This window comes from Corvus brachyrhynchos, unplaced genomic scaffold, assembly GCF_000691975.1.
Source record: "Corvus brachyrhynchos isolate BGI_N302 unplaced genomic scaffold, ASM69197v1 scaffold239, whole genome shotgun sequence".
NCBI lineage: Eukaryota > Metazoa > Chordata > Aves > Passeriformes > Corvidae > Corvus > Corvus brachyrhynchos.
In genome coordinates, this window is record NW_008246057.1 from 4715239 (window position 1) to 4738233 (window position 22995).

The following is a 22995-nucleotide window of genomic DNA, read 5'->3' on the forward strand; positions in this document are numbered from 1 at the left end:
TTGGAAGATCTAAAATATTTCACTTCAGATGTCCTGGAATTCCTTTTTTTTTGTCTTCACCTCTGATCTGCTGTGAACACTGTGAGGGGCTTTCCAGAACATAAGGTATACTGGAAAAAATACTATCTCATTATGATTTTATCTTCTGTACAAATAACTTACAGGCAAGTTGTTGGGTTTTCCTCCTCCTTTCTCTCCTCCTTTTTCCTTATCTGATTTGTTTTCAGTGAGAAAAAACCACCACCACTTAAAGGATAGTCTAACATATGGGTTGTTTTGACATTTAGCAAGTGTATATTTGGGTAATGAGAATGCAGCTTAAAATTTTATCCAGCTAACCTTTTTGAAATAAAACTATGAGAAAAAAAAAACCCCAAATCTTACGTTACACAAGGCTCAACTTGGCTAAATTAATAAAAACGCAATTGTAAACTATGGTCACAGAGAAATTTGCAGTTGTTTAATAAACTATTTAAAATATTTTAATTAAAACAAACCTCCATGTGTGTGATTTCTGTCAGACCAATGATCTGCAATGCATATATATGTTCACAGTTATGACAGTGTGTGGGAACTTAGCTACATCAGTGAGGAGGGTTTTACATGTACCTATAAAATTATAATATCAAATACCTCCACTTTGATTAATTACGCTTCACTTCCCACGTTTTGGTTTGTTTTTTTTTTTTTTTAGTTTTACCAATGATGATAAGAAAGGGCACTTTCAAAGAGCCTGGGAGAATTGTGACTCCCATTTAGGTGTGGTAACAGAAATACCATTAATACAAAACCAGGAGAACAATTCAAGAAACTGCTCAAAATTGACATAGCAATATACAAAATGAAAGACAACAGGTTAAAGACAATAAAAGAGATTTCACATGTGCTAGAACAAAGGGAATCCTAAATTTAGACCAGTCTGTTGTTAACCAGGATGCTAGTAGGAAACCTGAGGTGCTCCCTGTGTATCTCTCCCCCACTGGACACCACTGATAAGCTCATACTCGTAACACATTTCCTTGCCAAGGGGTGGGAAGAGAGGTCAGGTGCCAGAGGCAGGCAGGTGCCCACGCCAGGTTAGCAGCTTGCCTTGCTCATGCAAAGCCAGCTGCCTGACAGCAAACAGGAGCTTAGCTGGGCATGGTGTCAGGGTCAAATGTGTTATTTTCACAACAGGTATTTAATGAGATTTGACTTGGAAAAAAGAGACTGAAGTCAATGTTAGCCATGGTAGGGGGGTTGGACTAGCTGATCTTCAGAGGTCCCTTCCAACCCCAAACATCCTGAGGTTATACCTGGCCATCAGGGCTTGATACTAAACACCGGCATTGTAGAAGAGCTGGGGAAGCACTTTTTGCACAGCTGCAACCCTGTCCCACCACAGTCTGTGCTTGCAGGCCTCTCATATCTGCAAACCTTGACTTCGTACTGTGCAGCCCACAACCAAAATCCTACCTTCTCTCCATATTCCACCATGATCTCACGGACACCGAGGGCATTAAGGGCAAGCAGTTGTAAAAATGTAACTGTGAGAATGGTACCATCCTGAAACAGGTTACTGCCTAAGTTATCTGGTTACTGAATTTTAGCTATGTGCTACTTTTACTTTTTTTTTTTTTAATTACCAAAGTCTGGGAGAAAATGTAAAATGATCAGTGATAGACTCTTCAGCTGACAAATGAGGGGAGTGGCTAAATGAAGGGAAGAAGAAGCCAGCCCCACAGCTGTCTTATAGAGAAGCAAAAGAAGAAAAGCTGTAATCAGTAAGGAGGATTTCCTAGACCCTGAACTGTTTGGAAGAGCTGAATTCATAAGTATACTGGAGATAACTACTAAGGTAGCTCCTGAGGCCAGAGCTAAGTGATTACATTGGTGTGTGACCTGCTGCTTGCTTCTACAAAGCACCCATCGTGCCTCCACTGCACGAGCACCCAGGAAGAACGTGAGTCCTGTCAAATAATTCTAAAACTAATTAAAAAGAACAAATACAACATTAAGTCTGTAGCTAGGTTTCCACAGGACAGCAAAGGACTTTGACCAGTGCAAATACTTCCATGGGCAAGGAAGACAAGACACAAGGCTCCAGAAAAGGCATCCAAACCCTTAGCACTTGCAGCAGTTCAGCTGAATCAAAGGCCATCCCATATGCAGCATCTTGGGGTGAGGGGCAAGGAGGGTTTGGACATGACTGAGAAGACTGTGGAACTTTAAACAGCAGCTAGTTTATGCACATGAGGATGAAGGTAATGCGATAAAACTCTTTGCCTGGGTTTAAGAAAAAGCATAGCAGATTGCTGTGAAGGCTGTAGGCCATGTACAGCATTTGAGAACTAAACTGTCAACAAATACACCACAGTAATCCAATTAGGAAAGGCTTTCTGCATCCTGACAAGTGAGCGTAGGTTTAAGATTAGCTGAAGGACATATCCTCCAGATAAAAACCCACCCAGAGAAATGGTAGACCTCTTCAGGGAGTCCTGATATATACTCCAGATTTGCAACATTCATCTCCTGTGACTTGGTGACAGACATGGACAGGAATGTAATCAACAGAAACATGACAACAATAGACTTCAGAATTTGACTGAAATTTTTTACTCTGTTTTTATTTTTTCAGTTATCTTCTGGAGCAAGCAGTCATGCAGCTGTGATATTGGGGCCACAGCCTCAGGTCCAGCCCAGCATCACTTGGGTCCAGCCAGAAGGCTGTGGCATGCTGGCCCTATCCCTGCATACATGAACAGCAAACCTTGCCACAAAAACAAGCAAGGACCTGTTTTAACATGCACAGCAAGTATCAGAGTTAAACACACCAGACAAGTGGGCACGCAGACTTCTGCTGAGAATCTGTGTCAGGAAAGAAATGTCTTAGACAGGCATCTCTCCCACGGTTCCAGCCGTGAGCGGCCCAGGAATGGCCCTTTCTCAGCTGCTCTTGACCTGCCTTTGATGCAGCCCAGGACACAATTGGCTTTCTGGGCTGTAAGAGCACATTGCCAGCTCATGTCCAGCCTCTCATCCACCAGCACTGCTGAGTCCTTCCTGGCAAGGCTCCTCTCAATCTGTTCATTCCCCAGCCTGTGTTGATACTGGAGTGCTCCGACCCAGGTGCAGCACTTTGCTCTTGGTCTTCTTAAACCTCATGAGATTCCCATGGGCCCATTTCTCAAGCTTGTCCAGGTCCCTCTGCATGGCATCTCATCTTTCAGGTGTGTCAACTACACCACTCAGCTTGGTGTCATCTGTAAATTTGCAGAGGGTGTGCTCAATCCCTTTGTCTATGTCATTGATGATGACAATAGATAACAATAATGATAGCCTTTTCCACATTTTACACCAGTCATGCTCTGAAAAGTGTTTGGAGGATTTAAGCTCTGCTTCTGGACCATCCATTGCAGTGCTTACAGGGTCCTTGCCAGGCACCTGTGCTTGGGGGCTTGGAAGGGGCTGGGAGGAAACAGAGGCCCCTGGCTGTATGCAACTGCTGCCAACCCTGGGGTCACAGCTTACCATGTCTACACTGACCGAGATGCCTGCTTGTTCAGTAAAGGCAGAAATGGGCTGATGAGACAGAGAAAGCTGAAGATGGATGGAAAAGACTGTGCTGGGACATCAGCCAAGGGGTAATAATTGTAAGGATGGATCTTACAAGCAAACTGTTACTTATCTTTCCATGACATGTGAAAAAGCTGCAGAGAGTCACAGGTCCACAGCAATATGGTGTTGCTGTTATGAAGACCTAGTTTCAGTACAAGCATAACAATAATGGTATGGCATAGCACTGCTGAAAAAGAAAAAATTTAGAAAAATGTCTAAACCTTCAACACTGTCCAGACCTTCACTGAGATGCAAACACCCTCCACAAGCTTTTTCACAGTATTGCGATACAGAAACTGCAAGGTAAGGCAACCAGGCATTCTAACTGAGGCACTGAGAAACAACGAAAGTTTGTCAGCAGTCTTCTTCAACTTTTCCTGCATCCAAAATCAGCAGAAAAACTTAATAAAAACCCATTAAGAGTTCAAATTCTGGAAATACTGCAAATCACCCAGCACTCTAATAACTGTAATTCTATTTAAACTCTTAAAATTGACTATATGTTTTTTAGAGTATTAGACCTTGCCTAGGTTTTCATCTCTTTAGTATATAAAACCATCCAGTAGCACAACTCTGAAGACCTAGCCTAAAGGATACTGTTAAGGTAGCAATGATGCAAAACATTTCAGTACCTTCATTGTGTTCCCTCAATATTTGAATGAAGTATCAGAGAGATGACCCACGAAGCTGTCACGTGGCAAGGACAACATCCCTACATTCATGGCAATGCTTGTGAATGACACAATTTCTTATTTGGTGTTTTGTATTAAAGAAAAACTTGGTCACAGCTGCTTGAAAGTGCTGTCAAAGCCCCACAAGCCTGTAAGGATAACTAAGGATAGTCACAAAACCATGGACTTTCATAAGCTAAACAAGGAGTTAAAGATGCAGTGAGGAACCTGAAGGAATCAAATTTAGATTTGCTGTACAGGATTTGGCTGTTACACACCTGCGATCCCACCGAACTGCAGAAGTGCAACTGAGAGTGGAATTTCAGACCTTCTTGCACAAGATAAACACTCATTTTGACTACTGTACCTGCCAGATTTCTCTACCCGAAAGGTGAAATTCCCCGAAATAAGTCTCTCTGGCCTGAAAAATGAGAATCTGGTATCAGTTAGCTGAGAAATTACTATCTGAAGAATGGATATAAGTAAAGATAAAGCAGAAGATATCCTCACATTTACTTTTATGTTCTATGTTTGCAAGAGCCAAACACTGAGAACTTACTAAGCAATATGATTAGGGACTTCTGGCAGGATGCTAAGAAACCAACTATAATTTCCTTCTCATTATACAAAGTCAGAATTCATAGCAGGCACATTAGATGTCATGATTCTTCATGTCAATATGGTATCACAAATACAAATTAGGAGGGAAAAAAAGTGTAACAAGCAAAAGATCTCTAATTGCTGTATTTGATTACTAGAAGATTTACGACCATGGAAGGTTTCTCCTCTCTCTGAAGCGAAATCCAAGGAGAGTTGCAAAGGATATGGGGAATTCTCCAATGATCTTTTTCCCTTACAAACTGCTCCTTTCTAGGGGCTGTGTAGCAAAAGAGGCAGAGAGAATGTGATAATGCTAAGAAGAATTGTGGCAACATTAATTCCCTTCCTTATTTCAGGGGCTGATGGGGTTTTTTTTTCTATTAAAGTGCTTTTGTTCTGTGTCAATTAAATTTTGCTTTTTGGGAACATGACCATAGAGGAGAGCAGTCTTGGTGGCCACTGAGCAGAAGGACTGTGAGCATAGACCTGGAGGAAGCACCCACTCACGGCAGGGCTGGAATAGTGGGAATTCACCCCAAAAAAGTGCTGACTTATGGCCACAGTGGTGTGCTCTGTAGGAGGCACCAGGATAGGGCTGGAAGTACAGCTCATGCAGGAACTGCTGTGGCACCCATGCCTCCAAAACTGGTGCGGATGACACGATGCATTCGCACTTCAGGTTGCCCCCTGGGGAGTACAGACAATTCCACCTATGTCTAAACCTTCACCTACAGCTCATCTCAGATGCTTCTGCAGAGCTCAAACATATATGAAATGAAGCTGGAAAAATGACACAGGCTTTATATAGTGTTCATTAAATTTGTCTGCTTAACTAAAATTATGTCCTTTAACCCTTCAGCCATGAACACAGCTCTCTGCCATCAATGGCACAATTATTAGTGTGTACATTGTTCACTTCTCTACATTAATTTGTATGTAAAGAAAAGAAGTTGAAGAGGTTGTAAGTCTGAAAAAATATGATTAAAAATATATGTACTTCCTCACTCACCTCCTTACATCATGGGAAGTGAAGGGAATTCCAAATCACCCCAGCCTAGCCAGTAATCAGGTTTCAGAAATACCTTGTAGAAGCTCAGTTTACCTTAGTGCCCGTAACAGAAGACTCCTGAAGACAGAGAAACTTTCATCATGTATAAATGACTAACAATTACATCAAAACAAATGGAGGGCTTCAAAGCTGGGTGGAAAAATGGAGGGAAATTCCATCCTATTAAGATAGGACATAATTGTCTTGTACAGGAAATAAACACTATATTTTTAGCAGGCGACCAGTCAGATACAATCAGTACAGGGTTATGATTGTGTAGTGATTTCTCATCAAATTGCAGCCTATCTCCCCAGAGAGATGACAGATCTTAGTATCTTCTTATAATTTTTTTTCTATGTAGGCTCTTAACTAGGAAATGGAAACATGAGAGCTCCCAAAGCAGGCTGCATTTCATAGACTATTACCATCCATATTTCATCTTTTACAATTAATTCAAAGATTTGTAAGAACCTCATACTGGTATATTACTACACTGCATTAGTACCATGATAAAATTTCAGTAACACCAGAATCTTCCAACCTTCAGACTCAGCAATTCTCTGCTCATTCCGATTTATGGCCACTGCATTCCATGAGCCAAGACACACTGCTGCTATTGAAATCTATGCTATTTACATATCAAATAGATAGAAAATCTGGATTGCTGTAAATAATAAATTTACATCCAAGCTGAAAACACAGTATTATGATTAATAGATATAAACTGAACTTGCAAATGGATATGAACATATTTAAAGCAAGTATTAAAACCATAGGTAAAATAACAATATTAAGAGGAGATTGGGACAAAATTCAATAATGCATCTTCATAAAATATTTCTGGTAATAGGTTACTTGTTGGTAACATTTTCAACCTTGCTCTGTAAAGGAGATGAACATCAACCAACTAATGGCCACTATACATAGGTAGATGTTTGGGTTTGATGAACAAAACACTGTCATGCAACATGGAACCCAAAGGCATCAACGTCATGTAAACAAACCACAGAGCAGATACTGAATTTCTACTGCATTCACTCAGTAATAAAACAGAAATATTCAATAATATTTGTATCAATTTATGGGATAAGGTATTCCAGATCCCTCTTTATCATGGCTGGAAGTGTTTTTCCCTGGCCAATCTGAATGTGATCAAACTGTCCTTCCAAAGAAGAAAGTGTTTCACTCAAGTGTAGTTAATTCTGACAGCAAAGCTATAAGCAGTGTTCACTCCTTAACTTTTGACCACCTTAAGACCCTGGTAGCAGGACAGTTAATTTTTAACTCAACAACTATGCACTGAAAATAGACTTACAGATCAAATCTTTCTTTGTGTATGAATAATATGGTGCTTCTCTTCTAAATATGTACTGTATTTGTTCTGACTACAGCATTAAGTATTAAACATGTTAATCAATTATTTATATAAGCTTATTATCTTTCATTTTTAAATGATATTTAGCCTTTTTTTCTGAAGATTTCTAGCAAGAGATTCTAAAAATGTGGTGGAATGAATGATGGAATTTCAAAACTAAGACATGGATGCATTAACATAATTTTTATGCATATCTTTGGTTAATGAAACCTGCTACTTCTAAGCATTCCTATTTACAGTATCATAGTTGCAAACATTTTTAATGAAATCTACTGATTGTAAAATCTATTTTGTGATGCCCAGTTCTCTGTGTATTGTGTATTAATGGATAATGAACTTTATAATGTATTTCACTGTGGAAGTCATTCATGAGAAGCCTGGCAGGAAAATAACTCCTCAACAAACACCAGTTATCCCAACCATCTCACAGCTCTATTCAGAGTTTCTCCCATCAGGAAAAATATTTGTCCCCATCTTCTTAGAAAGGTCCTGCTGCCCTAAGCCCTGCATAAATTTCAGGGAGCACCTCCTGTCCCCCATGCTGCGAAAAGCCCACTTCCCTTGCTGCCATGTCCCTGCTCACTAACTCCTGGCTCCTTCCACAGTCACATTTTTGATGACAGACCTGAGGCAAAAGTCAGAGAGAGTGAAGGAAAACCCTTCTACCTGGAGGGCTAGATCCACATCATCTAGATTTTTTTTACATCAGAACTTAAATAATTTATGTTTTCAATATTTTGTAACTTCAGCAGTGAGAGGCAGTGTTGGGAACCAGCCCCCTCTGCTTCACCCCTTGTTTGCAGGGGTCACAGCAGACATTGCTGAGCTGTCAGTGTAAATTACAGCCGGCAGCACGTCAGTGCAGAATGCTCAAATGCGTGTGCAATTTTGAATACATAAATAATCCCACTGACTTTACTGAAGCACCAGAAAACATTCACCTAGTACTATTTCGCAACTTCTCAGGAGTATTTGAGAAGCAGCACTTTGATTTTTATTAGCTGTCAAGTCCATGATGAGGCAAAGTATGTTCCTCAGTGGGCTGTGGAGACAGGCCTGGAAGCAGCTACGTCCTTCTGGAGTTTTATCTGAACATTTACAAGCCACAGCAGACTTACAGCATTTCCCTTAAGTGTGTATTATTGCAGCTTTTTGGGAACAAGAACAATCCTAATGCTCTGTGCTGGCTGATGATCAAGGGCTGAGGAGTTCCTATCGAGGCTGTCCACCCTGGTATGCAAAGGGGCCTGGAACGGGTTTACATGCACACCCAGGAACCAGGAGATGTGTCCCACCTTTTTCCTTCCAGACAGAAGAAATGTGTTTGCATAAAGCATTTTGAGCAGAAATTCACACAGTGCAAATCTCTTCACAGCTGACAGTCCCCCTGCATGACCTGGAGCAAGGCATGGTTCCAACCACCATGCAGGCACAGAGATATGGGATTTACCCTAAGTGACACTCACAAACCTTTTCCTGACTAGAAGGCACCGCCAGGAGTTTTTCTCCTTTTGACTAAGAATGCCAGCAATTTCAGCTTGACACAGAGCTGGCCTGGCTGATGGTCTAACATATAAATCATGGGTCAAAGATAAGATAAACACATACCGGTGTAGTCCTCGTAGCACTCACAAGTGTAGCCCCCCTCTCGGCTTCGACACAGCCCATTGCCCCCGCAAGGGTTGGAGTAGCACAGATCAATTTCCGTCTCACAGTAGTCCCCCGTGAAGCCCGGGGGGCATCGGCACCGCAGCCCGTTGATGGGGTGGATGGGGCGGAACAGGACGGTGTTGGAGCTGATGAATGGGGCCGAGCTGTCAAACTTCAGCACAGAGACACACTTCATGTAATTCTCACAGGGCTCACGCAAGCAGATGTTGTCGTCGAAGGGCAGCACCCTCTGCGTCGAAATCATGGTCAGCAGCGTCCTGTTGAGGTAGATCTGCTCCTGCAGGTCCTCAGAGGGGAAGAACTTGTTTCGAATGCCACCAGGGAGCAAGGCTGAGAAGGTCACGTTCAGGATATTGGAGCTGACATCCGTGTCATTTTGGATGTTGAAAACAAAGATGCCATCCTTGGCAGTGGAGAGCACAGTTGCCACCCCCTCCACAAACAGGGACAGGAGGGGAGAAAGGAACCTCTCCTGGGACATGTTCTCCAGCCGCACTGTGATGCTGTTGGTGAGCATGTCGTCCGTGATGATGGTGACACGCAGGGTGCAGACCGCAGTGACACTGTGAACACCATCTGAAGGGAAGAGAGAAAGACAACAGCAATGTCAGAGAGCAGGCTTCAACCTATGGACAGGGAGGCTCCCACAGTCTCCTGAAAATAAAACAGACCTGCAGGGCGGTCAGTTCACGGCACCAGGATGAGACAGGGAAGTGTACCCACCTTCTGCAGTGACTACCCATGCCTTTTCTCAGGAAAACAAAATAAAATTTCTTAAGAATTGTAACTCAAAAGTACCTGAGACATCTCAAAGAGGCCAGAACACCTGGCAAAGATCCTAGGCAAACAACTAGCAAGGGTTAGTGTGGAAACAGTCTGAGGGCCCTATGATGGCCAAGGGGGAGCCAAGAGGAAGGGGACTCTCATGACAGTGACTGCTAGTCTACAACACGTGCTGGGAAGCTGTTGCTTTTCACAGCACAACACCAAAATTATCTTCTTCAGGTGTGGTCTCAGGATTTAGGAGCCAGAACTCTGCACAGACACAGAATTGTGACCAGACCTTCAGATACAAGTCATCTAAGAAAGCAAGTCCTCACATTTGAATGTCGGAACTTCTTCATTTCTCACATGTAACTTCTTAAAATATTTTATGAACATTAGAAAAAAAACTTAAATAAAATATGCCTGCAGTGAAAAGCAGACATTTAAAAAATCTCCCATTTTATCCTTCCTTTAAGGCATTTCTGATACTGCTGTGGTTGTTCTGCAATAAAACCCGTAATTATAAAAATATAGCACTAATACCTGACACTGGACGGAGAGATGCCACTGTAAAATTTCAGTACACCCTGAGGCTTACAGTAATGCTGTGAATGTACAAACTCTACATTATTCTGTCATTATGGAAAATAATTATGACACAGTGAGTGCTAAATTTAATCCAACTTCGATGCAAGTGTGGAATGGGAAGTTGCATCATCACTGAAATCAAATCACCTACTTTAAATCTGTCTCCTCACTAACATTAGGGACTCATTACAATACAGATCATATTACAGAAAATATGGTTAGTATTAGAGCAGCATCTAGAAATCCCAGACAAGATCAAGAGTGGCTTCTGATAGGAAATGTTCCTTCTGAAAGATGTCATAGTGTAAATAAACAACCATAAATGGGCATGAGTTAACCACATGAGAGAGATTAATTGGTTAGAGTGGCCAGTATCAGGCCCAGAGTGGGGTTAAGAACCGAGCCCAATTCCCCTAGGCCACAGCTCAGTGGTCACAGTCTTGGTCTGAAGCATCCCAGCAACAATCATTACACAAGTAACCTGCTATTAGCCTGATTTCAATTAAAGGTATGTGCAGAAATGGATTTTGAATCACATCAATGTAAAATTGCATCAGGAACTGCATTTGAATCAATCTTAACTCAGTGTGAGATCAAAATTCTAACAGCATAGAGTACTAAATGTCATTTTGCTAAGGTTTGTTATCTCAAAGTGTAACTTTATGGTCATGCAGAAATAGAACAGTAAAAATAATTCTGATTTCTTTCCTACTCACTTCACCACTTCATCTCAAGTAAGGTTTTGTTTTAAAAAGAAATGTATTGTTGAAAGATTTTTTTCTCCAGTATTATAGCAGCAATATAGTAAATTACAGCAGCATAATTAACAAAATGGCTTTTGACTCCCTCCTCTTATCAGGTTGCCTGTAAAAGCTCAGTTGTTGACTCTTTTCCCCACTGAAGCAGCTTTTATGCAATTAGAAAAATCTCTTCTTCTGTGTGCTGTTTAACTACTGCCAGGCTAAAACTAGTCAGCCAGGAGGGGTCATTGTCTGGGGTGATCTGTTTGACTTCTCCCAGGTAACAAGTGACAAGGCAAGAGGAAATGGACTCAGGTTGCTCTGGGGAGGCTTAGATTGGGTATGAGGAAAAATGTCTTCACCATATGGGTGGTCAGGCATTGGAACAGGCAGCCCAGGGAAGTGGTGGAGTCACCGTTCCTGGAGATATTTAAAACATGTGTAGATGTGGCCCTTAGGGACATGGTTAAATGGTGGGCTTGGCAATGCCAGGTTAATGACTGGACTTGATGATCTTACAGGTCTTCTCCAAACTCAACAATTCTATGATTCTATGTGTCCATCACAGAAGTTCACATACCAGCTTTCATATTCTCCCAGGTTTGCAAAAATCTTTATCTTCTCTCCCTCAGACTCATTCCAGAAATGTGTAGTCTCAGCTTCCATCAAAACCCAAAGCAACCTTTACACATGATTGGTAGCCAAAATCCTCATTGCAAACTCCTCCTACACGGTCTGTGGATTTCTGGCCAATAGACAGTATGGGACACCAGTATTGTCATAAATGACATCCTCAGACTAGTTTACCCATGTCTATGAACCGCACAGCTCATTCCCCTAAAAGGCCAGAACAAACTATTCACTCTTTTTCATAAAGCAATTGACATTTGCCTGGTTTGTCCCATAGGGTGCCTGAACTATCTTGCTATTTGTTGCACAATATGCTACAGAAGTTCTCTCATACCAGCCAGAATGCTGGACAATGGGTCCTTTTTTAAAGAAAACACTATGATCTATAGCCCATGGTATGTATAGTAAGAAGACAAAATACGATCCACCGTCTGACAATGCAGTAGAGTCTACAAACTGTCATAATCAATATCAACTGTCACAATACGCAAGAGCTTCCCAGCATTCACAACAGCTATTCTGACACAGTTAATAAATCACTGGAAAAAGCCTGGTGTCAGATACCACACAGCCTCCTTGTTCCATGGGCAGCACAAAAGAAAACTGGGCACAGACGTATAGCTGCAAAATGAAGTTGTGTTTTAAAAGCCAACTCAGCTTTGTGCAACCCTGTTGCAGAGCATTAAAATAAAAAGAGAGTAAAAAAGGAGCAGAGCATGTGTACTATAGGCAACAAAAGAATGGCACAGCTATAGAGCTGGCTGGACAAGCGCCTCTTTCATATCACCAGTGAGGCTGAGAGCAGCATCACAGGATCTGATCATCTATTCATTCAGAAACTCAAGGAAAGTTGAAACAATCTGTGGTTTTATGAGACCAAATTAGTATCTATTCTACTTTCAATAGACAACTTTCGCTTTGAGGGCTGGAACAAGTGCAATAAAGAAAGCGGAAATCTTGTCTTTTTTGGGAAATGAATTAAGCCTTAAATACCCAGTAATGTATGTGCTTTGAGATTTACAAGTGAAGCACTCCATGAATGTTTAAAATGTTTACTGCCAGGAATGTCAGAAAACTGTCATTAGGAAGTAGTATTTTATGGGGTGGCAATACTTGATGGCCTTCAGTGTTTGAGATGCCCACCATATCCAGCTTCCAATCTGCTAAAAAGGCTCAATCAATCTGAGTTTCCAAAGGTCTTACAATACAGCTATAAGAAGTCCCTATCATGTTATGGCAGGTGCAAGATGGTTTCAGTCAGGGGTGTGAAACAACCTTCAAGTTGCTACACTGGAAAATTCTGGCTGCACTTTACTCTTTGGAGCAGACCTTGGCACAGATGAGTGCACACACATTCCCCAGGCTTAGCTGTCACCAGTTCTCACAGCCATCATGTGGGGGCTTCAGCAAACCGGCTGGATGCAGGAGTCTTCCTGAAGGAGCTCTAAACACTCAGATCATGCTGGCAGATGGGATGTGCAGGCATCCTGCTAAGAGTGATTTGAGCAGACAGTCTGGATCTCAGCAGCCCAAGTCACCTGGACAGCCTGAGGAAAGGGAAACACAGGACAGACCAAGGAAAAAAAAAGGATTCAACCAATCCCTTTGTTGGCTTGGCTCCTAAAACCCTGTACCAATGGCTTTTGCCACTTTGTCCTCGAGTTTCTCTTCCATAAAATAGGGATAATAGCACTTAACATGTACACTGTGAAATAGTGGGTACAGATGATGAAATGCTGAGACACTGGGGTGACAAAAGCAACACAAATGTCCTTAAGAAATCATTAAAGGTTTTTTTAAAAGCTGTTGCAGCCAAGTTTATCAAAAACAAGGTGGAAAGATTAAATAAGGCCCCTAATGTCTCACAGACCAGTGAATGAACAAAGGGAATTCTGAACAGCCCAGTGGCTTCACCAAAAATGTGTTCATTAAAAATGTGGTACCTGCACACTGAATTTTTATCCTGGCAATATTATTCTATATACAATTTCCACAAAAGGGCTCACCAGAAGGTGGAAATCAAAGCAGACTGTTGTCTTTTGAGTCATTGTCATTGCTGAAGAGGATACTTAAAACTAGAATTACTCATCTTCATCCTTCATCAAATTAATGAAAAGATCTAATAGCTAACACATACCCTCATGCATTACAAAGAAAAGAGAAGATAAGAAAGGCTGACGAAAGCTTGATGCATTCTAAAATATATTAATAACTAGAAAATCAACTAAATAGGCATTGTTTCATTATTATTTTTACTTGACAGCAAATCTTATCAAATCTGATACTTTAATCTCAGCTTTCTATCTTCTGGCAGTACATAAACCAAAGAATTTTATTATGTAGAAATGTAAACACAGCAAAGTTTAACTGAAATGCATATTTGACAATGGCAGCACCTGGCCAGAAAGGTTCTTTTGGGTTTTTTTTTAAGTTCGCAGAAATAAAATAATGAACACTTTTTTTAGCTTATTACATACAGAAGTCTTAGTACCAATTTTGAAAGCTACATATTTTATACAAACACTTCAGCATTGGAGATTTCTTTCACAGATATACCAACCCAAATCCATTTTAACTTTGCTTTATAACACATCTGGAAACAGCAGAAGTCAGTCTTTATGACAGCCATGCAAAATCCCAGGCTAGCAATCCATAGGTTCAAATAACCTCTTGCTCTTCCCAACTCATAAGAAGCAGCCATGGCCATGGGTAGCAGCCACTGCTTGGTAACAGGCCTTGGAATGATCAAAGCTCCATCCCCATTGTTTCCAGCCATCCCTTTACACATGGGAGTTAATACATACCTAGTCCAGCACTAAGCCTGGAATTACTGATTTAGCGTCCTCTCCACTGCCTGGGCAGCAGTAGCATATCAGTAGCACCAGGTCACAGAAATGAATACTGCAGGCAATGCTTGGCTGTCTGAGCAGGGCTGGCACCCAAACCACAATTCCCATTGAGCAAACAGCAGTAAAAAATCAGCAGGTGTCAATAAAAGTGAGGCAGAGTACACAGTCCTGCACTGAGCTTTAGTTTGCCTCAGAGAATCTGCCAGCATTGCAGGTCTGAGCCCTTTCCTTGCATTGTGCTTCTACCACCACAGAAGCAGATGCATAAAATTTCAGTGTGTTAATATTGTCCCTTCCAAACCACTCCTTAAAATATCTTCTGTGTTATGGAAAAGTTCAGGAGCTTATAATGTAAAGAAAATATCCCAAAAGAAAATAAACTGCACAGAAAATGGCAGGTGGAAACTTAAGTAAGAGTCCTTGCTGAAACAGCAGGAAAACACTACCAGAAAGGAAAAGGAAAATGGGCATAATTGTGAATTTACAGATACCCATCTCAGGGTTTTCCCAGTTAGCAAGCAGCCTCACTGAGGAAGTGTTTCAGGATAGAAAGTATGTATGTGACCCCAGTTTCAGTGTCCCCTTGGGGCACCTTGGAAAAGGAAGCAGGGGCTGGTTTGGTCTTAGCTTTCCAAAAGACAAAAGCAATGTCCAGAGGCAAATGTCCTCTCTGTGTGCCTAAAGAGCCTCTGTTTTGTGGCAGGAACATATCAAAGTGCAAAGGTCTCTTTTCCTGGAGGAAAGTGATCTTAAATGGTGCAGTAACAGAAAAGTAACATCCATGAGAAACACACTCCATCACTTGCTTTGTAAAAACATAAACATACTGTGTATAATATCCTATTATTTCTTAGGCACTAATTAATCCTGTCAAAGCCTTCTGATTCTTCGGAATCTGAAACACTGCTGATGAGCAATCCTGTTGTTATGTCAAGTTGGATGTAACAACATGGAGATGACCGTCCTTGGCCACATGAAGCTTATGTTATTGATTTTGTTCCTTTGTTTCAGGCTGCCAGTCAGCCCCCCACATTTAGGAGCACTTACTGCCAACACAAGTTGTGGGCTTTGGAAACAATACATAAAAATAACTATCTGTTATTCATACGCTGCCAAAGGTTCACACTGGAACCACTGCTCTGAAGAATGTCAAAGGCCAGGTCTGCTCCCAAGCCCATCACGCCAGGAAGGTTCCCATTGACTTCAGTGGGCTTCACTCCCTGCCAAAATTAGGCCTAGAGTCATTACCAGCACACTCACACAGAGCTTCACTCCCGACCCTGCAGCCCCAAACAAGAACAGTCTGCCCAGGAAATGGCTCGGGGTTGAAAAATCAGGATGGCAAGAGCAGAAAGCAAAACATGAAGGATGAGCAGGGTAAACATGTAGACACTAGAAACATGCTGCATGGACTGCACCTCCTGAGTTGTAAAGGTGGTAAGGGCTTTCCTAAAATCAAGTGTCTGAATCCATACCTCAACATCTCTCAAATTCCAGAACGGCTGCATTGGCAGATGCTCAGTTTTGAAAACATTAGCCAATGTTGCCCAGCATTATTTGGAGGAAAGAGGGTTTGGAACACCCACAGAACAGGGAAGACAAAGACGTGTTACCTGGTGTCATGGGGGTATTTTAGATTACAGGGTGAGGCAGCTGAGGCACATGGTGTACGGAAGTACCTTGGCATACCCAGTCCTGACTGAGACATGTCTTTCAGGGAAAAGAAGGTATCTGGGATTAACTACAGCAAGGCTGGCAGACCAATGGAAGACAAGCAATAGTCCACACTGGCAGAGTGAGTGCCAGAGTGTGACTGTGCAAGTGACCAGCTCTCCTTAAACCAGCATTAACCACACTGCCTCCAGCACTCTCCTGCTGCCACTGCAGCAACTCAGAGCACCCAGGGGTCTGCCCCAGGCCATGGGGTATGTACCTGGGTCATGGCTATGCCAGCCTGTGCCTTGTCACTGCACTGCCCCATGGCAGCATTAGCCACATCCCCACTTCTGAAATGATGTCAGGGTCATTGCAAGCAACAGATCCCAACAAGTCTGTTCAGACACTTCCAGGCAAAGCCACTTCTTCTGCTCATGAGCTGCAGGCACTCTTAATTTCAAGTCAAACCTTAATGTACTTCGTTTTGCAAAGATGAATATCTGGAACACCTGGGAAAGTGGGCAGTGGGACTTGGGGCTCTCAACCCACAGTTCCCTTGGCACCAGCCATAGCAGTACCAGCTAAATCAAACAGCTAAAAATACCCAAATTGTGGGAGGATAAATTGCACATAAAGCAACTGTGAATTCCGAATGTGCATAAGAGAAAAAAACAAACCAATTTTGGCATCATTATCTTTAATGTAGCCTGTGCTGTTCAGGATTATTTACTTTGCACACAATACTAAAAAGAAAAAGAGCATGTTTCAGTCTGCAGCTCGAACAGGGGATTAAGGACAAATTGATGCCAACTGGATTGCTCAACATTGTACAAGATTGCTTTTCTGAAACCAGCACCTGCAAGCTGAGAATTTTGAAATGTTAATTGGGTTGAAAACACTAGTCTGGGGAAACATTTCCGGAGGGTAGGAGGTAAAGCAAGTTGGATCTGCCGGCAGGAATAAGCAGTCTTGAATTCTAACTGCAGCGAGGCTGAAGATACACCTAATTTCCTTGAACACCCTCCCACAGAATCACTTCTTGCTCTTCAGGTACCTGGTGCTCATGGGCTACAGCTGCTGTAGGGGATGAGATGCAGGCAGGGATGCAGGAGCAACAAGCTGAACAAGGAAACAAGTCTCTGTCCTGAACAGAAAGCACAAGTAGAAGGGATGCGGGTACTTAGAAGTATGATATGTGGGAAGATAGCATGAGTACACTAACAACCAGCACCTTACAGACTATTTAACTGATGAGGAGATTTTCCTTCTAGCTAAAATGCAAAGCCATTTTCCTTCTGGGCTCTGCACATTTCCCTGTACCTCAGCTGGTTTTCCTTGTTAGCAAGGACTGGCCAGACTCCCCTGCCCAGCTGTGCATGGTATCAGGGCCGGCTCCCTACCTGCCTTCCCAGTAGCGCATCCTGTCCCGCTCTGGGCCACGCCAGCCCTGGGCAGGGTGTGCACAGCCCAGGAGCCCTGCCCCGCTCTCAGCCATGCCAGCCCCTGGTGCAGTGCACAGCCCAGGAGCCCTGCCCCGCTCTCAGCCATGCCAGCCCCTGGTGCAGTGCACAGCCCAGGAGCCCACCTCACTGCTGCTCCACAGCCAGCTGTGAGCCACAATGCAGGTTCCAAACTCCAGCTAAAGACAAGGATTTCCATTTAATGCTAATGTCCATGGAAACCGTGCATCTTACAGCACTCATCTGACCTGTTCAGCTGAAAAACCCCACTCAGATGGCTACACCAGATAGATTCATAGACTGACTTGCTGAGGGCTCCAGCACCTCCCGTAAAGCTTGATCTTGTTTCATATATAATCAAAACTATTGCCTAATTACTGCAATAATTTTCTCTGAACTTTAAAGGGAGAAGGGTTTAATATAATTTACATTTTAATTCTAATTAAAAGCAGAGCTAAATGTTGTTAGCCAAAGGATAGTTTCCCAGCAGACTCGCATGGCTTGCAGCCACATCTCGCAGTGCGCTGCAGTGGTGGCCGCAGTGGCTTGGGTGGGGCACTGCTGGGCAGGCAGAGCTGCCAGCCAGCATTGGGGTGTACGAAGCCCAGGCACGGGGAGCACAGCTGTCCACTCACCCACAGCCAAAGGGCTCTTCATGGGCCTCTCTACCTGCCCAGCTGTAACCAGTGGTACACAGGAGTCGAAGATCCATGAAAGCACTGGACAAACTGAACTGCAGTCACGGGATGCCCCAGCGTTAAATCTCCATTCAGGGCATGGTCTTCAAGTAAATGATACGTTTTGTACAGAGGAGATAAGAGCAGCATGTTTACCCCGAGGTGCTTTTACGTCACTTACCCACTTCAAAACGGAGAGCCCCTGTGCGGGGTGCCTGGCTGGGCTGCTGTGGGGACAACCCATGGGTCGCCATAAAAGCCTCCATTCTCTTCACAGCTACGCATCCCCTGCAAACATTTTTATTCACTGTCTCTGATTAAAGTAAGAACTTTCCCAGGCAAGCCAGAGCTCTACTCAAATCTCTCTCTTTGCAGTTTCAAAGCGAAGATAAAAACTGTTTTGGGGATGGCAAGGGTGAGGTGGGAAGAATTGGGGTGGGGGCCTAGAAGTCTCAAAACTGGGAGCAGTGATAAGGAAACAGCTTCTCTGCCTCACTGTTTGCAACTGTACTGCATATTAGCCACCTCAAAGGCATCCTTTCAAAACAGCATCAGCAAAAGGAAATCCATCAGGTTTATTTTTCTAAATGTCTCCATATTCCCATGTTCCTTTTGCCTGGAAATATGCTCTGCTCCTTGCTGTGACCCACAGTGAAATCACGGGGACACTTCCTGCTGGATGGGGTTCAGGTTTGCTATCTAGAGTGGAAAGAAAAGGAGGGAACAATGAAAGAAAGACAACATTGATGTTTTTCTGATGTCATTGCTGTTTACAGACAAGCTTTCAAAACAGTTACGTATCAACGGAAAGTTACTGATTTATGGGGTGATGCAGACTTGCCCAGCTCTCTGAAGCAGAAAAACCACCAGAAAAATTCAGCTGTGGTAGCTCAACAGGTTGCTGACTCTGCTCATTTGCTGTGGAGACCCACCTTGGGAAAATAAGAGGGTTCTTAGGCATACAGGCACTTCTATTTTTTGGTTTTCTGTGGTTTCTGTCATCCTAAGACATTTGCAAATTAATACAAGGTAAAAACAGAAGGCTATCTCTCTGGGACAGGCCAAGCAGTAATGGCTACATGTCAGCTTCCACATGCACCGGGCACAGGAAAAGTTGGTTCAGCTGCTCCTTCTGCCCCAGAAGACTCAAACAGACTCCAACACGAGGGACTCACATAAACAAGGTAACACTCTCAGGCTGCTTCGGTTCTCAAATTTTTTGATGGGAGCAGTGATGGGGGCATGGATGTCCCACCTGTAGCACAAGTCTGAAAGAAAAGGTTTAAGATCCTTTATAACTCTATCTTTTCTCCCTTCCTCTCTCAAGCTCAATTAATGTTCAAAGATTTTTAATAAGAAGTAGATTAAATTCAAGAGAAGAGATGGGGTCCATCACGGTCCATCCACTGGGATCTGACAAAAAATACACCCATCTCTCACAGTCTAAAAAATTTAGACTTTCAACTAGCTTAATTCCATTAAAAATCCCCAGAATGAAAATCTTATCTTCAATAAAATATCACATTTTCCTTCATTTTTGGTTTCAAAGGGAAGAGGTTTTCTTTTTTCTTACTAGATTTCAGCTGACCAGTTTAGCTGGTCTTTTCTCTTAACTGAGGTCTGCTGACTTAAGCAGAGTAAAAAGCAAATAAACAAATCAGAAACTTGAGGAAATAAATTTAAGCAAATAAGAAATGTAAATTAAAAAAAAAATTGCTTGCATCATGTGATTAAAGAAGTAAGAACAGAAAGACAAAATAAACAGTCAAAACCACCTTTACCAAACTTCTGTAGTTTTGTGAAAGGGTCACGAGGCACTGGGAGTATTTATAGGAAAAATGCTGTGTACTTTGTCGAGACTCTCTGTTGATAGGCGACCTACACAATCTTTTAAAAATGCAATGCAAAAACAACCCCCCCTTGATTAACTAACCACCTACACATCGCTGGCCACTGGCAATGAGATCATGGTGGGTTTGGCTGCATGGTCAACTGAGATTATTCTTGGATTCCTGCCGTTAAAACTAGAATGCTGGACATGAATCAAAAGGGACAAAGCACTTGCTTCCTGTTTCTATAATACTGAACCTGCAGTGGGTATTTTTCTCCCCAAAGCTTTTCCAAAGACAAAAGCAGCCTCCCAGACAAAATGAGGGGAATGCAAGAGCTTGACTCCTATCGCTGCACGTCATCTCAGGAAGCCGATGCAGAGAAAGGGCAGGTCAAGTTATGACAGATGAAAGTGGGTAACAGTGACTTGGAGCCACTGGTGAAACACAGAAACTACACTGATCTTCGAAGTGATACTGTAATCTCAAATGCCTATCTAAGGATTTCTATTCAGCTGAACTGTAGAAATGAAGTCATAACTACATGATTCACTTCTTCAAGAATCAGATAAGATTTTCTGCCAGACACTGTGTAAGACACAGATCTCGAGCAAAATGGGCATCTTGCATTCTAGGACTAATGTAGGACTATCCAACAAATTCCATAAGGAAAAGATTCTCATTAAAGGAATTTACTATAATGAATAAACAGAGAAAAAAATTGTGCTCTCAATACATCCTTGATCTTAGCACAGCATCAACAGGGCATCACCAAGAGGGTGCCAGGCTGGGCTCTGCCAAGCAGTCACATGTTTCTGGCCAAGGGCAGGATGATTGTGTCTTTCTCTGCTGGGTGATGGCTCTTTCCTTCCTATTCTGCCAAATTTGCAGACAATCCAGGCGAATTGTATTTAGTGAGATCAGAGTACTCAACAGCAAGCAGAGCCTTACTACAGGAGCATGCCAAGACCCAGGAAGCATATGCCCATCACAAAGCAGGGCAGAATGACTCCCTGTGACACCTGCATCATTCACAGCACAAAGTTTTACCAGTTCAGTCAGAATTTATTCACCTTTCCAGGCATCCCATTGAAACTAATGCTCCCACCAGATCACTGGACATCTTAACATCTGTAGCAAAGCCTTCTCTTTCAATCCAAGCAGAATTGTAGAAGAAAAGTAGAAGAGAACACACCCAGTGAAAGCTGGACATACAATGACCTTAATGATGCCATGGAAGCAGCACATTTCAACTAGCATGGAATAAACTACCCATGGAAACAGTTTCATTGTACATTGAGTTTTCCCAGGGCTGTTTGTATGTTCTACAAAGCCTAATGAATTTATGTATCTCCTTCATTACAGTAACAGTAGATTCCTATTAATATCTTTAAAGGCATTATTTTTCATTGTTTTAGTTATGTTTTATGGAAAAATATAAAATACTGAGTGTATGTGAAATATACTAAAAAACTGTAACCATTAATGTTGAGCCTTAAAATGTAAATCACTCTGGTAAAACATGAAAATCTTTATTCTAGGAATCCTTACCCCTATAATCCCACTGATCTCAGCACAGCCTGAGCATTACAGGATGGCTGCACATGAAACCTTCAGCCCAAGCTCTGAGATTACTGTGGTACAACACCAAGAATGTGCAGCTTCCTGAGAAACCACTGAGTCACAAGGATGAAATTTCACCAAGCACAGAAGAGGTTCATCCTATCACTCTTCTATAAAACATGCCAAACCTGTGTCCTCCATTTCTAAGCATGCAATATGAGATAAATGTTATCCCTGAGAGAATATAAATACTAATTTTATTTTTTAAATATACTTTGAAAAATTTTGTAGTACACACTGTGAAAAGCAGCTGTCTGTAAACCAGGATTTTTCCATGCAAAGAGCTTATCTGAATTCCTGCAGGATGCTTCATACTGTGGAGTCACGTCCCAAGAGCTCAGACAATTGCTGAAGTTTAATTAGTAGAAAGCATTTGTGTTTCAGTGTCCAGAGCACACCTTTTCACCACCTGAGCTCTGAGACCATCTGGAAAGACAGTAGGTCAGTTCTTTGGACCATGCCCTCTTTAGCCTGGTTTGGATTTAGGCTGGTATTTCTCTATTTGGCCAGTGCTGAGCATCTTCATGAAAGAGCTTCCTAAATGCTGAAAAAACACCCAGTTTTAACACCTGCAGTCACTGCACTGCATTAATAACCCCTGAAAACATCTGACATGGGAAGACTTGCTCCTTCTCTCCACAGGGCCTATCAGAAACACCCTTCTGCTTCCCAGCCTGCAGGAAACCTGCTGATCCGTGAGAGAGGCCCTAAGACAGCCAAATCCTACCCAAGGTGGTGCACAGCTGCAGGACCTTACAGCACTGGCTGCTTGAAGCACTAATCTCCTTGAATGTCTCAGAGGTGGGCTCATGTAAAAGGGAACTGGAGCTTCAGTATTTGCATGGAAAGAACCATTTCTCTCTGGACGTGACAGCTGGTGATGGGGAGAAAGGCAAAGCAGCTGTAACCCAGATCAGGAGGTTTATAGGGCGGCCAGTGGGCCCAAACGGCACAGGAAGCAGCAGCTCAATACAGGCCAATATTATTGGAAAGGACAGCAAAATTCACATAAACGTGTGCCAGGCAAGGGAGGGCTTCAGAACACTCCAGGTCAGAGGGGGCACAGGCAGGAGGCTGGGTAGGGACAGCGTGGTGACCAGCAGCGATACCCAGCTGTCACCCAACCCAAATGTGCAATTTGTCACATAGATGTCATTCCTCACGTCAGGAAACACAGAGCAAGATGCACATGGAAGTATCGTGACAGCTGGCTGCA

General features: G+C 42.6%; 1 protein-coding gene across 1 annotated transcript in view; it reads right to left on the reverse strand.

Moving 5' to 3' along the window:
- The window catches only part of CELSR1 (cadherin EGF LAG seven-pass G-type receptor 1), a 179395-nt gene that overhangs the window by 90884 nt on the left and 65516 nt on the right, over nt 1-22995 (reverse strand). The window contains exon 3 of the mRNA XM_017745892.1: nt 8900-9538. Coding sequence (XP_017601381.1) covers nt 8900-9538 — 639 coding nt within the window. The remainder of the gene's footprint in view (nt 1-8899; nt 9539-22995) is intronic.